Genomic DNA, 13964 nt, shown 5'->3' on the forward strand with positions numbered 1-13964 from the left:
ATCTCCTGCTGTCAGTCGGTGGTCAACCGTCTCGGAGGAAGGACGTGTGGTGCCGCGTGCCTTCTGCCTCGTCTCGATCCTCTCTCGTCGAACTACGATATACGTTTTCTTCGAAACCTATCGTTCAACGATTTGCCTACGTTCGCTAAAATACTCGCTCCTTATAAATTAGAAAAAAGAGAGACGAGCAAAAGGGACATCGGTTAAACGATCGCGAATGAATTTGTCGTTGAAAACATCGAACCTATCGCGGTGCTTGGATAAACCGCGTGATCGAAATTTAGAGTTTCTTTATTTCTTGGTAAAGACGTTGGATTAGCGGTTGATCGTCGGACATAGGGAGGAGTTTATCGTGCGAGAAGTCATAGGGAAAGTGATCAAAGGCAATCGTAAGCGATCGAAAACGATCGATGTTAATTGCAAACGATTCTGGTGATCGGTATCGAAGCTGAGATTCTGCGTTTCAAACGGAGTGAAAAATGGGACCAGCGTGGTTCGAAAGCATTTAAAACAGGTCTGAAAAATGAACTGGTTTTTTATGGGTCGACCCATTAAAAGGTAGACAGAGCGAGAGAAGAAAAAATACGTTGGTCGCGTATGAATATATCGGCAACTGTGCTTAACGGGACTGTTGAGGACTGTGAAAAAAAAAATTGTGCTACAACCGTGACCTTGAATACCACGGGCATCGCGAACATATCGTTGGCCTATGCGTGTCTACGCGCGCGAATCTCCAGCTCGAGCGGAGGCGTATAACACTCGCGTTTCCCTCGAATAAATTTCCGCCTCTGTTTTCTCTAACAATCGGTAGTAATCGTTCACGGACGACTGCAGAAGAAAAGGAACTGTGTCCAACAATGAACGCGTCTGGAAACGTTTGAGACGACGACGACGACGACGGCGGCGACGACGCGATCCCATTGTCCGTGGAAGTTGGACGTGAGTGGAAAAAGAGCAGCAAGAAACTGGTGCTGGAAGAGAAACGAAGAGGAATCAATGAAAGATGGCTTCTATGTGTGGCAGCAGCAGCAAAAGTTACCCGGCGATTAACACCGGCAGCTACTACAGACCAGCAGCTTATCCTTATCAGGTGAGTGATACCGGCGTTGTGCCGCCAAGTGGATCGAGTGGGAAATGGGAAAAAGGAGGACGCAAAATGGGAAAGATCGAGTCGTGTAAAAATGCAAGTATTTGCGCGAAATCGGAGGCCAGGATTGAATATAAAATAAAGGCGAAATGTTTACGTAAAGTATAATACTAGTAGTTAGCTTCTGTGGGGTATTTAGGATCGAAAGAATCTGTGGGGAATTAAATATTATACGAAGCAGAGGAGATCGAAATTTGCGCGTATCACAACGTCGTGTTAAAACGGTAAACCAAGGCAATGCTTTTGGATTTGGCCATTTCTGGTTTATAAATACTTCTATAAATATTTTGGTTCGAGTATTTTTGTCTCTCGCGGAAAATATCATCTGTCATCGTAGTATCATTTAGGTAGTTTCACACTTACAATTGGTTAAGTAACGGTGACTGTCTCGGCGATCCATACAGTGAAGTTTATTTTTCTTCTGGTAGTTTGCATCTGGTACGTCGGATGAGACACGAGTGGAATTAAGCTACGAAAATTTGAAAGCGAGTTGCGATCGAATTCAAAATTGTCACAAGTGAAATGGTTAAAAAGCTGTGTAAAAAGAAGGGAAAATTCTAAATGTAAATGATCCGAGAGCAGACAAATTTACAAAACGAAGGGAAACATTGACGAATTAAAGACTGCGAAGTATCGACAGACTAATTTCAAGTTGGACGTACGAAGTATCCGTTAAAAATTTCGAGATCTATTTATAAAAATAACGTAGTAAGAAATCCGAAGTTGGAGAAATAGAAGAGATCGAATGTAATTCTTCTCTATGAGAAACATACGAAAAAATCATGACATCGGTTAGACCCGTCTCCGGATATTCGGATGCTTACACTTCAACTCCGTTATGATCCGTACCGGAAATCATTCTGACGTGCATCGTGGCGAACGCATTAAGTTTACGAAGGAGGAGTGCGACTGCATTTATTAAAAGAAAACCCGTTTCACAGGCAGCGTGCGCAGCACAAGTAAAATTCGATGAATAATGCAATACATAATCGATTGTTCAGACATTTTAGACCATTAGTTTTTGAGCAGTTATGAAGGGAAAATCCAAACGTTTAAATATGATAGTCGTATACTAACTTGTACCAGGAATTTGGAATCGCAGTGTACACGGATAAATCAATTTATTAGAAGCTAATATACGTATCGTGTTCGTTCCAATGCGCATTACGTAAACACGTACATAAAAATACTAATCGTTATAAATATTCCGCGAACAACGCGATAATAAAAATGGAAATGCTATTGAAAAACGTAATTCATAAAGGAACGACAGAAAAATATTTTGTCGAATATCGACAATCATCGTCGCTTCATTAGTGTACGTAACTCGATGATACGTAACTACCATCGTCCGTGTTTGCTGTTAATGCGAAAAAGTTTCTTCCCTTTGACGTTATCAGAGATAGGAAACGAACCGATACATTTGAAATGCTTCGGTTTATTCCTCTTCGTAAACCGTAAGAACACGAGCGCTGTTGGCGTCAATTTTTAAGCGACAGTGTACGAAACAGACACGAATACCGATTGACACTAAAAGTGACGAATAACGGAGCAAAAACAGTTCTCGCTCGAGTTCCATGGAACTCGTTAAAGATTTCTCGATGCCTGTTCCGTTCCACCGTTTCCCGTTATTAGCCGACGAAGCGAACAAAAACTGTCTGCGACGAAGGGGAGCATCGAAAGTGAGAAAAAGGAAGGAAACCTTCTCGAAAGATAAGATAGGAGCCGATAACGGACCTAACGAGAAGGAATGCTTTCAGTGTCAATCGCACGCCTCGAGAAACGTGCACGAGGAAAGAAAAGAAGAAAAAAGAAAACAAAGAACAATGTGTAACTACACGCTGCGCTGTGAATTTTTGACGTGTAAAATCTGAAAATAAGGGCGGTATTTGTGTGCGATAATTACGGTTGAAATTGTTACTAAATTACACTGTAATTTCCGTGGAAACGCGTAGCAGGTACCGCCGCTTCCAACGCAGCGAACATAATTATTTCTCGGAGTATTGAAAACGTTGCGCGTGTAAAGTGCGAATTTCATTGTTTTTGAGGAACGTTACTTGCAAGCTTTAAGCGCCGTGACACCATTGTCGTTCCGTTGCACGTCGATTTCAATTTGGAAATTACGAGGAGGAAACGTGGCAGATCCATTTCTGTTCGTCTTTATTAGCTACATTTCCGCGGTACCACATTTCTTTTTGCATTCCTTGGCTTTCACGCAGCTTCATCACGTGCGAATCGTTTGTCCAAATATTTTGAAATTGGCTCGCACGCGGCTTCGCTTTCAAATGTACTCTTTGTCTTCGTTGGAACGATTATTCGTCTTCCTCGTTGGTAATTTTCATTCGAAGTAAGAAGCGTCGAAATCGATAGCGTTTAACCGAAAATATCTCAAAGCCATTTTCATTCGCTGCTTTAAGACGCCAATTATTTTTATCGGAATAATTAATCGTCTTCTTTAGTCGTAATTTTCATTTCAAGTAAGAAGCGTCCAGGCCAATAGCGTTTAACCAAAAAAAATGTCAAAGTCGTCATTTTCATTCGGTGTTTTAAGCCAGGAATTATTGTAATTGAAATGATTATTCGTCTTCTTTATTCGTGATTTTCATTTTAAAGTAAAAGGTGTCCAAGTCAATGGCATTTAACCAAAAGAAAAAAAATCTGAAAATCATTTTCACTCGTTGCTTTAAACCGCCAATTACTTTTATTGGAATAATTAATCGTCCTCTTTATTCGTAATTTCCATTTTAAATAAAGATTGTCCAAGTCTTGACAACATTTAACCGAAAAGATCCGAAAATCACTTTCATTCGCCGCTTTAAACCACCAATTACTTTTATTGGATTAATTAATCGTCTTCTTTATTCGTAATCTTCGTTTTAAATAAAACGTGTCCAAGTCGATGTAACATTTAGCCGAAAGGATCTGCAAATCATTTTTTCATTCGGTGCTTTAAACCACACACACACACACCTTAAGAAACCTTAACAGCAGCGACATTGAAACCTCCACAAACATCAACCGGACGAAACCTTCGAGTCCTTGTCAAACAATTCTCGCGCGAACAGCCTTTTTATATTTTCAACGATCTCAGAAAATAATTACACGGTACACACGGTGGCTAAGGTCTGTTCTCAAAGGAAGTTATCCGTCCCCACGGAGGACGCGTCCAAATTATACAATCGAGCATTGTCCTGTTACGCGTTGCAGTCGCCTCCTGACTCGAAATTCCACCATCTTGGTGGTCCGACGAACAAGATCCGCGACGTTTCTTTCGATAGACGTAATTAAATGCGTCGCCGACTGTGGCATAAAACAATATGAAGCAGAGGGACCACACGTATGTACACCTCTGTTCATAAGTATGGGAAATCCGCACAAAACCGCGTATTTAAGATTTTTTATTTAATTTCATCTAATTTAATTTACGAAACGAATCGTTCGATCAACATTATAATTATTAAATACCTTCATCGTAAAAATACGATACCGTGCAACTGCACTTAGTGGAAGGAAATCTTAGTTAACGTCCGGTTAATCGAGCCCTTGCCGAATGGGAAAATCTAGCGAGCCAGTGAATTACGTAAGTCTCTTCGTCTTCCAACCAGTTCAAACGAGTGAAATTTGGAAAAGTTCAAACATGGTGGTCGAGTTAACAACGAAACGAAATCGCTTGCCTTTTTAATCTGTTTGCCACGAAGTTTAGTTTCGGAAATCCATCGCGGTGTGCGTAGCTAAAATCAAACACTGACGTGTATACACGTCGAACGCGGTTAACTGGTTAAAGAAATTTGACTTGATAATAATTGCAATAGTACTAAATAGTAGGACGAATACTCTATCTTTAGACATCTCTACTTGTAGTTTGTATCGTTATGTGAATTCTGTGCATTTTTACGTTCTCGATTTTCCCACAATTACGTAACAATTGAAAATATATCCTGTATAATTGTATCTCGTAAATTACATTGCGTAAAATTAATGCGAAATATATTCTACGAAGAAAAAATATTTTCCATAGATATGCTAACACTTATGAACGAAGGTGTAGCCGAGAGCCGTCTGTCTGAGTCGTGGAAACCTTGGCCTTGTCTTGCATGAAAGCGTTACATAAGTTTGCCTCGCTTGGCATCGCGAGAAGATGACGATGATCCTCGGCTTTCTTCTTTCCTTTTCTCCTCGACTGTCTCGACACGCCTTTCCTTGCCACTTCCATACCTTCTTCTATCTCCGGTCGAGCATACGCCTCTCTCGCGTGCAACTCTATGCCAGGATCTAAAATATGAATGCATTCAGAGTTAGAAGGACGCCGGAGAGAAGAGACACTGTTGTACTGTTCGCTGCAAGATGCGCATTTCTCGTCCATGATTCTTGGATATTTGCGTTTGATCTTCTTACGTGCAAACCATGAATATTTATGCATTTATGCAAAATTTGAAGGTACAAAAACGCATCGACTGCGTCGGAATGCAGGAGTAACAAAAGTATGGTACCTACTCGTAACATTGAACATTTGACCATCCTTCGTACGATAAACATCCTATGATATTAATCCCATGATAAAGTCATTATTAATGGAACAAAATTGCAGGAAATCTCACGACAAGATCAACGCGTTTAGTTCTAAGAGAACCGATTAAACGTCATTTTATCAAATCGTCCAGAAAATATGTATTTTCATTATTTAAAAAAGATCGATCTTCAATCCTTTGTATACTCCAAATTAACGAATCTCGTCCTAAATTCTACATAAGACATCATTTAACGTGCCCGATAAGTATTTTACATACTTGAAAAATAAGCGAAACAATTTTGTAAAATATTCTTCTAATATTTCCTATGTCGTACGTTTGTTTTTCGATATACCTATCTCAATTATGTGTCCAAATTCTCTGTCGAGCACGTGAAATACTTTGCGCGTCCATTAACTCGCGCTTAATCGCTCGTATCGTCTGTCCACGTTGGTTTTATCGACTCCAAATATCGTTGCTCGGTTCACCAAACATTCCTAATCGTACGACACAGATTGCTCGTGCCCCGTTAGTACCGTTGTTGAATCGCCGACAAACGACAAACATCGCGATTAGCGCGCATTTATTCGCGGCTAAACCGCGAAACAACCGATAAAGTTCTCCACGCTGTCAATCGTTTTCTACCTGTGAAACGAACGCGACACGAACCGAATGCGAATTAACGCGCGACATTCACAGGAAGGAACAGCCGCCGAGATAAAATTGCCGATTCTCTGCTAATTTTTTCACGTTAATTTGAATGCATGCGTTATCCCATCGGTTGTCCGCTTACCTGCGCGGTGTTCCGTTAAAATCACAGGTTGCAAACGAGTGGACGTCGTGCAATTAAAATCGTGCAACGCAATTACGGCTTTTCCACGCATCAAGATAAAGCATATACCACTTCTGCGTGTCATTCCGGTCAAAGACACGCGTGCTCGGCACTGCTATGTCCATTGACCCTGCAGTAACAGATACACCATTGTTTCAGAGTTCGATGCATTCCTACTTTTCCTTTTCAAGTCCAGCGTAACAGCGTAAACGTCGAGAAGGTGTTCGTTTTCGTTTCCTACGGAATGCATCGCAGTTCTGTTCAACGTCTCGTAAAGTTACGATCTGAACCTTCCGCGAAACCAAATCGACCAACCCCCGTTTTTCATCAATTTCTCCGTCTTATATCGCAAACACAACGATCGCTACTTGGATTCTCGATATACGAATTATACGCAATATACGATATATGTGCGTAAACGATGTCTTAAATCCGAAACTAGAGTCTAGATAAATTTCTAGTCGTTCGAACGTGAAACCTGTAGCGTTCTTTGTCCTCGAACAAACGCAATTTATTTGTTGGAGTTGCCTGGTTGTCGTTGCGAGCTCCTCAAATCCGAACAACCACTACGGTGTATGTTGGCGCACTAGGGCTGACTCATCTCGTATCGATTCACGCGACAATGTCAGCAACCTCGACCGGCAGACTACGATTGTCCTTAAGCTATCATACTCTGACAGCTTAAGTAATTACAGGCTACGTGGTGCCGCGTACGATTCCACGACCAACGATTTACGAATCGAGGATAGAAGGCGAAAAGGGCTCGGCTATGATTTACCGATATAACCGATATACGCGCGGCGGCTGGTCGTAGGGCGATAAGCGTGTTCCTTGCTAATAATTTACAAACGAACCGGCGGTCAAGGGAATTCGCGATCGTACAAAAGGTTGGCGCGTCGAAGAACGCGCGAAGGGAGGCAGCTCCGGTCCTTTTGTCGACGCCGGGAGGCCGTAGGAACGCGAGCGCCAGACAAATCGCTATCAGCCGCGGCAATGCAACGAGAATAATGACTATAATCCTCGGGCTGATTTTTCATCTTTGTCAACCGTCGCGTTATACAATGTAAACGCGGCGGGAAATTGTTCCCGAAAGACACGGCGAGCAAGCGCATCAATAACCATCCTGCGAACGCAACGTATACACGGTGTTTCGGAAAGTTAGATTAAGTTGGTTGTATTTAAAATTGTTGGATAGTGCAGATACATCTTTGCGAATTGTCTGATTGATAATTATTACCGTAGCAATTAAGTTTGTTGCTGTATCGCGTGCTTGCTCGTATTTCAGGCTACTGCGAACAGGATTGTATTGGTTATTATTGTAGCAATATGTGCGCACATAAACGCTGCGACATACTAACGTGATATCCGTTACGGTTCGACCGACGTCAATTTTCTTACTTTTATAATCTCTCGCACAAAGTGCAATATGATTCTTACTTCCTCGGCGTTCCTAATGTCTAACAACTCGGGGATAATTCTTTTCCCCTAATCTTGCTGATACTCGATGCACGCGAATACAACACGCTTTGATGTCTCTCCTTTCTTCCCGAATTACATAGTCGGCAGTCTTGATTTAAAAGTTAATTCATCGTGAATCTACAGCGTGATAAAATTCACCGCAACCGTAAAAATTCGCGAACCTATCTAAATACTACGAAACAGTTGACAATTATTATCGTCTTGAATCATAGTACATCTTTTAAGGTTTTTAAGGTAACAACCAGTGTCTTCTATTTGGCATCGATTTATCATCGTTTTCGGTAGAGTGCGATGAAATTCACTGTAACCACAAACCCGCTACATATATCTAAATACTTGCGAGCATTATAAACGTAACTCGAGGCAGCATAACACTCGCAAGCGGTAGTATAAATATTATTTCGCCGTAGCGGTCTTTTAAAAACACTCTTGGAACGTCTGCCACGGGAGGATTCTCGAGGAAGGGAACGAAAGGTAACAAAGACGGTGATTAAAGCGATGATAACAATGCTGTCGTTCATCTTCTTCTCGGTCTCTCCCCGTGATTCTCGCGGTGGTTCGAAAACATCGTTGTTGTTCTGCGCGCAATGCCCCAACCAGCTCCTCCTCCATTATCATCGTTGAACGTTTCCTTGATCGCCTCTTCGTGTCTGCGACGATTCCGGCGTGTTCCCCTGCTTTATTTTTCTCGGCTGCACGCTTCGGTAACCGAGCTCGAGTGACACTAAATCCTCGAAGTGGCACTGACCTAGCTGGCAGCCGGCTAGGACCAGCAAGAGGTGGACCGTTTCACGGCTCTCCGTCGTGGCTCTTGGGTACTGTTATTTCGCTGGCATACTTCGCTTCGAATACCAAACGAATTCAGCCGGTGGAAGATCCGACGAGCGAGAAAGGAGGGACAATGATGTATCGAGAATGCCATCTAAAAGGAAGGATAGATCGGTAGAGATCAGTCAAGGTTGAACGGTTCGGTTCAATGGCCGAATTCTTTCGATATTTTCCAGGAAAATGTTTACACCAGCAGTTTCTTACGCTGTATAAAGTATTTGTAATATCTTGTATGGAGTGTACGCTGTATAAAGTATTCGTACTACTTTATACACGGTGTTGGTATTTTTTTTCTCGCAGAGAAATAGGATTGGCATATTCCAAGAGTGTTGAGGTAATGCTGGTAATTAGTTAACGCTGATTCTATGTAACACTGACTGAAACGGATCGATCGTCAAGAACGGTCAAGGTCTTTTTCTTACAAAATTTATTAGAGCGATTAAAATGAGATAAATTCCATGGACTAACGTAATGTAAATGCGACTTGGATAGACGCGGACATTCTGGCGAATGAAAGTATTCACAGATGTATTTAGAATACGATGTGTAAAGTTCGGGTGGTTGATAAGAGCCAAATTACTGGATATTACAATTGTAGAAAGACTGGAGCGAAACGAGGTAGAGGGAGAGACGATTCGTTGCATCAAATAACGTATTCCCGGTAGAATTAACCGAAGCTACACCATTACTATCTCAACTAACTCGACCAGCGTCCTCGTAAAACCTTAAGATTATACAATTATGTCAAGTGGAACAGCCGTTGCAGAAGGTTCTGCGACTCTTGGTAAACGTGAACGCATGAATCAGCGATTCGAATGTAACCGCATTGGCCACGAGCAAAGAGTTCATTAGAATTCGCTGACTTCATTTCTAGACACGTTCTAATCTTTCTTCTCGCGTGTTGCATTTGACGTGCGCTCATTACGTGGAAAGCCTCGTCCGCGTACGGATACGATCATCCGAGTGTTCGTCGAAACGTGAAAAAAAGAGATACGTTCGCGAGGAACACCTACGTCGCTACGTGGAAGGGTACGAGAGATGGGCGTTTGCCAATTTTTCACGCGAAACGCGCGTGAACAACCTCGACCACAGAAATTGGCATTGATCGTTACGCAGCTATGCGATCACGATCTTGATCTTCGCGCACACGCGATCCTCCATTCACGCACGAGCTTAGGCGAGGACTGCTCCTTCGTCCTGCGAGCCATTTACGCTCGATCGCTTATGCCGCTTATGATTTTATTCGATGAAAAAAATAATGGGAAATATATATAGATTAATTCGATTATTAAAATTACTTTGAGGCCGAGTTTTACTTATTAGTACGGATAATTATTACTATTATTATTAGGGAATTAATCGTTTAGCGAAGATATGAGAGATATATTTTATATAAAACTGCGCTTCGATACGTGAATGAGAGATTAGATTAGAATTGAAGATTTCAAGACAGCTGGATTTATGGGAAACGTAACTCGATGTAATTGCATTATCCGAATTAACTCGTTTATTTTCCACTTATCACCGACCATCCTATATTTATACGCAGATGCCTCGTGTAATTAAGAATCTTATATTAATTACAGTTCTCCTCTATAAAGCATAATGCGAGCCGTTTAATCTTAAGTATATGTACATTCGTTTCTATTTAGATAAACATCCATTTCTTTTTCCCTCTCCAAACGAGAATTATCGTTTCTCTAAAATGAAACAACTTGCCTAACATCGGTAAATTATCATTGCTCGCTCCGACGGAAACTAAAACCATCAGTGTCCGTTAATTAGGCAAAGAAACGGAAGAAAAGAGTCAATTTCGAGCGAACAAATTCAAACGATATTTAAATTGCGTTAACTATCCTCGATTAGCCGCCTTTACGTCTTGGTCGATATCTCCGATAATATTGTGTCGGAGACTGGTTAAGCCAGGATATAATTAGATCTGTTCGTTAGGGAGCCGGTAGAAGGATGAAAAAAAGGACTACGAAGGCAGCCAGTGACCTTCCTTTTTGTCTAGCTGTGATCACCATAATGATGGACAGTTAGGTTCAACGGACCCAATTTACGAGGCCCTGACTTGTGGTCTACGTACAGCGATCCATCATAGTATTTAAGTATTCGGCATAATGGTTTCACGAATGTGTGACGCGTTACACGAAACTTTTTGTAACTCATTAATGCCGTAATGAGACGAGATTATCGTGATTAGCGTGATCGGCGGACACTGAAAGCAATCTGAAAATGCGTATAGGAGCTAGAAGACTGCAAACAATATAATAGCGCGTCGATAATATCAGCAATTTTTCAACGATGCCAACGTGAACAACAATTATATCCGGAGGATGAAGAACTAATCAATGGCGTAGATTTACACGTGCACGCATACACGCGAACGAATCCTAGATAATCGAAGGTCCATCGAAGACGACTCATCGCTGTAATATAATTACAGAGCCAATCGTGATCCATGGATCGTCGGAATCTCGGCTCAATTTCTAATATCGTAGACGTAATTAAGTTTCATCGACGTACGCGGTGACCGTGAGTTAAACGTGACTTCGGAACTATCTCGTGACATTTAGATACAGTGACTGGTGAAAATACATATTTGAACGATTAACGTACAAATTCCTTGCGAACGCGTCGTCCGCGATCTTTTCGATAGTTGACGAAAGGGAACCAATTCGTTGGACGTTTAACATTTTTCAAAAAATAAATATTACGCTTGCCAGATGTAATTTGTATGAAATTTACGCGACGTAATCGAATCTCTTTAATCACGTGTACAAAGGTATGCGATTGTCCACATTCAGAAATACGTTCGATCGAAATAAGAAAACGTCGACGATACAAAGATAAGCCAAGATTCGATGCAGCGTCGCTCACTTCCTATCGAGATGACCGTACCGACGTCATCGTATTTCCAAAAGCCATAACATGAAATATAACCGTAGCATAAGATACGCGGTGTAGAAATTTCCGGGTGACCCGAGCCCCGGTTGGAAATCCTGAATCCGAGCAGCGAGGTCCTGAGAGACCCAGAAGGTCAACCCAACGTGATACATCACGATCTTGCGAGTCTCGGGTATCTTCCGGTTCGTGGTAAATCAAGAAGAGGCGTACCGCCGCCAGCTCCAGTACCGCCTTTCCGTTTTACTTAGAAGCAAACCAACTCGAACCAAAACTGTTACGAGCCTTTCCTTTCCTTCACGGTCCTGTCACGGTTAACGTGATTCCATTTTACATAGGGCAGTCTGTATTCCTTTTTGTTCGCGTTCTATTCAGACTCGAAGTGTCGAGGATCACGAAGCGATCCACGTGTTCGATGGTTCGGTTAAATACGTATTTCGTGGAAACGCTTGTTACGTTGTTAGGTTTAGAAGCCACTTAACGATCCGAGACACGTAAACATACTTTGAGATATTTTAATATGCCACTGTGATAATTCGCTGTGATGATTCGTGATTCTTATAGTTGTACGAGGATAGTACAGTTGCTTTTTAAATACGTATCGATCAGTTCGTTCTGCTTGTATATTGATATGGAAATCGAATCGAACCTGAAACAACAACAATTTTCGTTTCGAGAATTCCGCTGTTCTGGCACTTGTGACGCGTACGTCTCGCAAATAATCGAACTTTTTTCGTAAAACTGAAATATTTCTCTTCGATTCGATGCCCGCTTCTCTCGTTTCGAACAAGCAAACTATTCTCGTAGTTTAATGTCTCGTTTAGAAAATTGGAAAATTTCAAGTTACGACGATTAAATGACAGAAATTTCACGACCGGTTTAAGGTCATGAGAAATATCCATACGTTGAGCGATAGCTCAGTTAATATGGCCATTGGGTGGAGGCATTTATTATGTTGTTGTTACGTCAGAACCGAGTTAACGGTTCAAGATCTGTGAAAATAGCGGCCTCGTTGATTGACTCGCGAAGGATATCGTTCGAAAAGCTGCAATTTATGTTCCTCCTTGAATGAAACTGGCGAAACACTGTAATTTCACGAATACTCGTTTTTTTTTCTTTCTTTTTAAACGATCCTCCAGCCTGTACTGGGTGTTTCTAGCTTTCGATCGAGAACATCGAGCGATCTTCGCCATCGGGAAGTTAAGAAAATTCAACGAACGATGAAACGATCGTGTATCTTGTCTTAGGAATTCGAGAAATCATCAGATTTAACGCGAACGCTCGCACCTTGCGTCGTTCGCTTCGAATCGTTGATCGATGCCCTTAATTCTTCGAATATCTGAATCTTCCGAGACGACTCGTGTCGGACACACTCTAATTGCGAGGAAAGGTGTCGTCATACGTGACGCGTGCTCGCGTTAACGAGAAGATTTCAGTAATTACACCGAGAGAACGCTGTCGACAAAATGGAACACCGTGAGCTGAAACAGACACGCGTACAAACAGTTCACTTTCTTCCTCAATGAAATCAAGACTTACGACATTCTGCAAGGTGAAGCTGAATGCAGCGCGTATAAAAAGAAGCAGCGCGCGGGCTCTTTTTCACAAGCTGCTGCGAGCCGCAGCTGTTTGTTTCTCAAAGCATCAGACTTATCGCGTTATTGCATTATTTATAATTCGTCTTCGTTGAGAAGGCGAGACCTTTGGAAAATCCTTCGTCGCATTAACGTCCAGTGTCCTACGTGATCCTCGATGGTAGCACGTACATGCAAATTCTCGATCGTTGCCAGCATTCGAGGATCACACGCGTACTTCCGGTCTCCTGTTTCGGTGAACCCGTATCCGGTCGGACGACCATTCTCGCCTCGCAACTACGAATAATTTCGAGTCGCCGAGATGTCGAGTCTTCCTCGAACAAGGACGTTGTTGTCGCAGTGCTTGACTCGGCTGCGACGTACGCGGAAATTTTACAACAGCGTATTTACATGGAATTGAACGATCGTCGAATTCGGTATAGCTTTCCATGTCGTTCTTATTTCATTAACGAGAATTTGACTTTCGGTATATAAAATAGATCCATTTTTATCGAAGCTTAATTCGATAGGCGTGTCGTGTGTCACGGTCGGCCGTGATAAAACGTTGAAATAAAACGATGAATTTCGTCGTTATCGGAGAACAGCATATTCCACTTCAAATCGGAGCAATTAAATATAGAATTATGGATATATAAATTGAAGAGCGATCGTGAATAGAAAAACAAGAG

At 41.9% G+C, this 13964-nt stretch overlaps 1 protein-coding gene across 1 annotated transcript in view; it reads left to right on the forward strand.

The window, feature by feature from the left end:
* The window catches only part of LOC117158391 (uncharacterized), a 35358-nt gene continuing 21394 nt past the window's right edge, over positions 1 to 13964 (forward strand). Inside the window, exon 1 of the mRNA XM_033337235.2 lies at positions 1 to 1090. Coding sequence (XP_033193126.2) covers positions 1004 to 1090 — 87 coding nt within the window. The 5' untranslated portion in view covers positions 1 to 1003. The remainder of the gene's footprint in view (positions 1091 to 13964) is intronic.

The sequence above is a fragment of the Bombus vancouverensis genome, chromosome 5, assembly GCF_051014615.1.
Source record: "Bombus vancouverensis nearcticus chromosome 5, iyBomVanc1_principal, whole genome shotgun sequence".
NCBI classification, from domain to species: domain Eukaryota; kingdom Metazoa; phylum Arthropoda; class Insecta; order Hymenoptera; family Apidae; genus Bombus; species Bombus vancouverensis.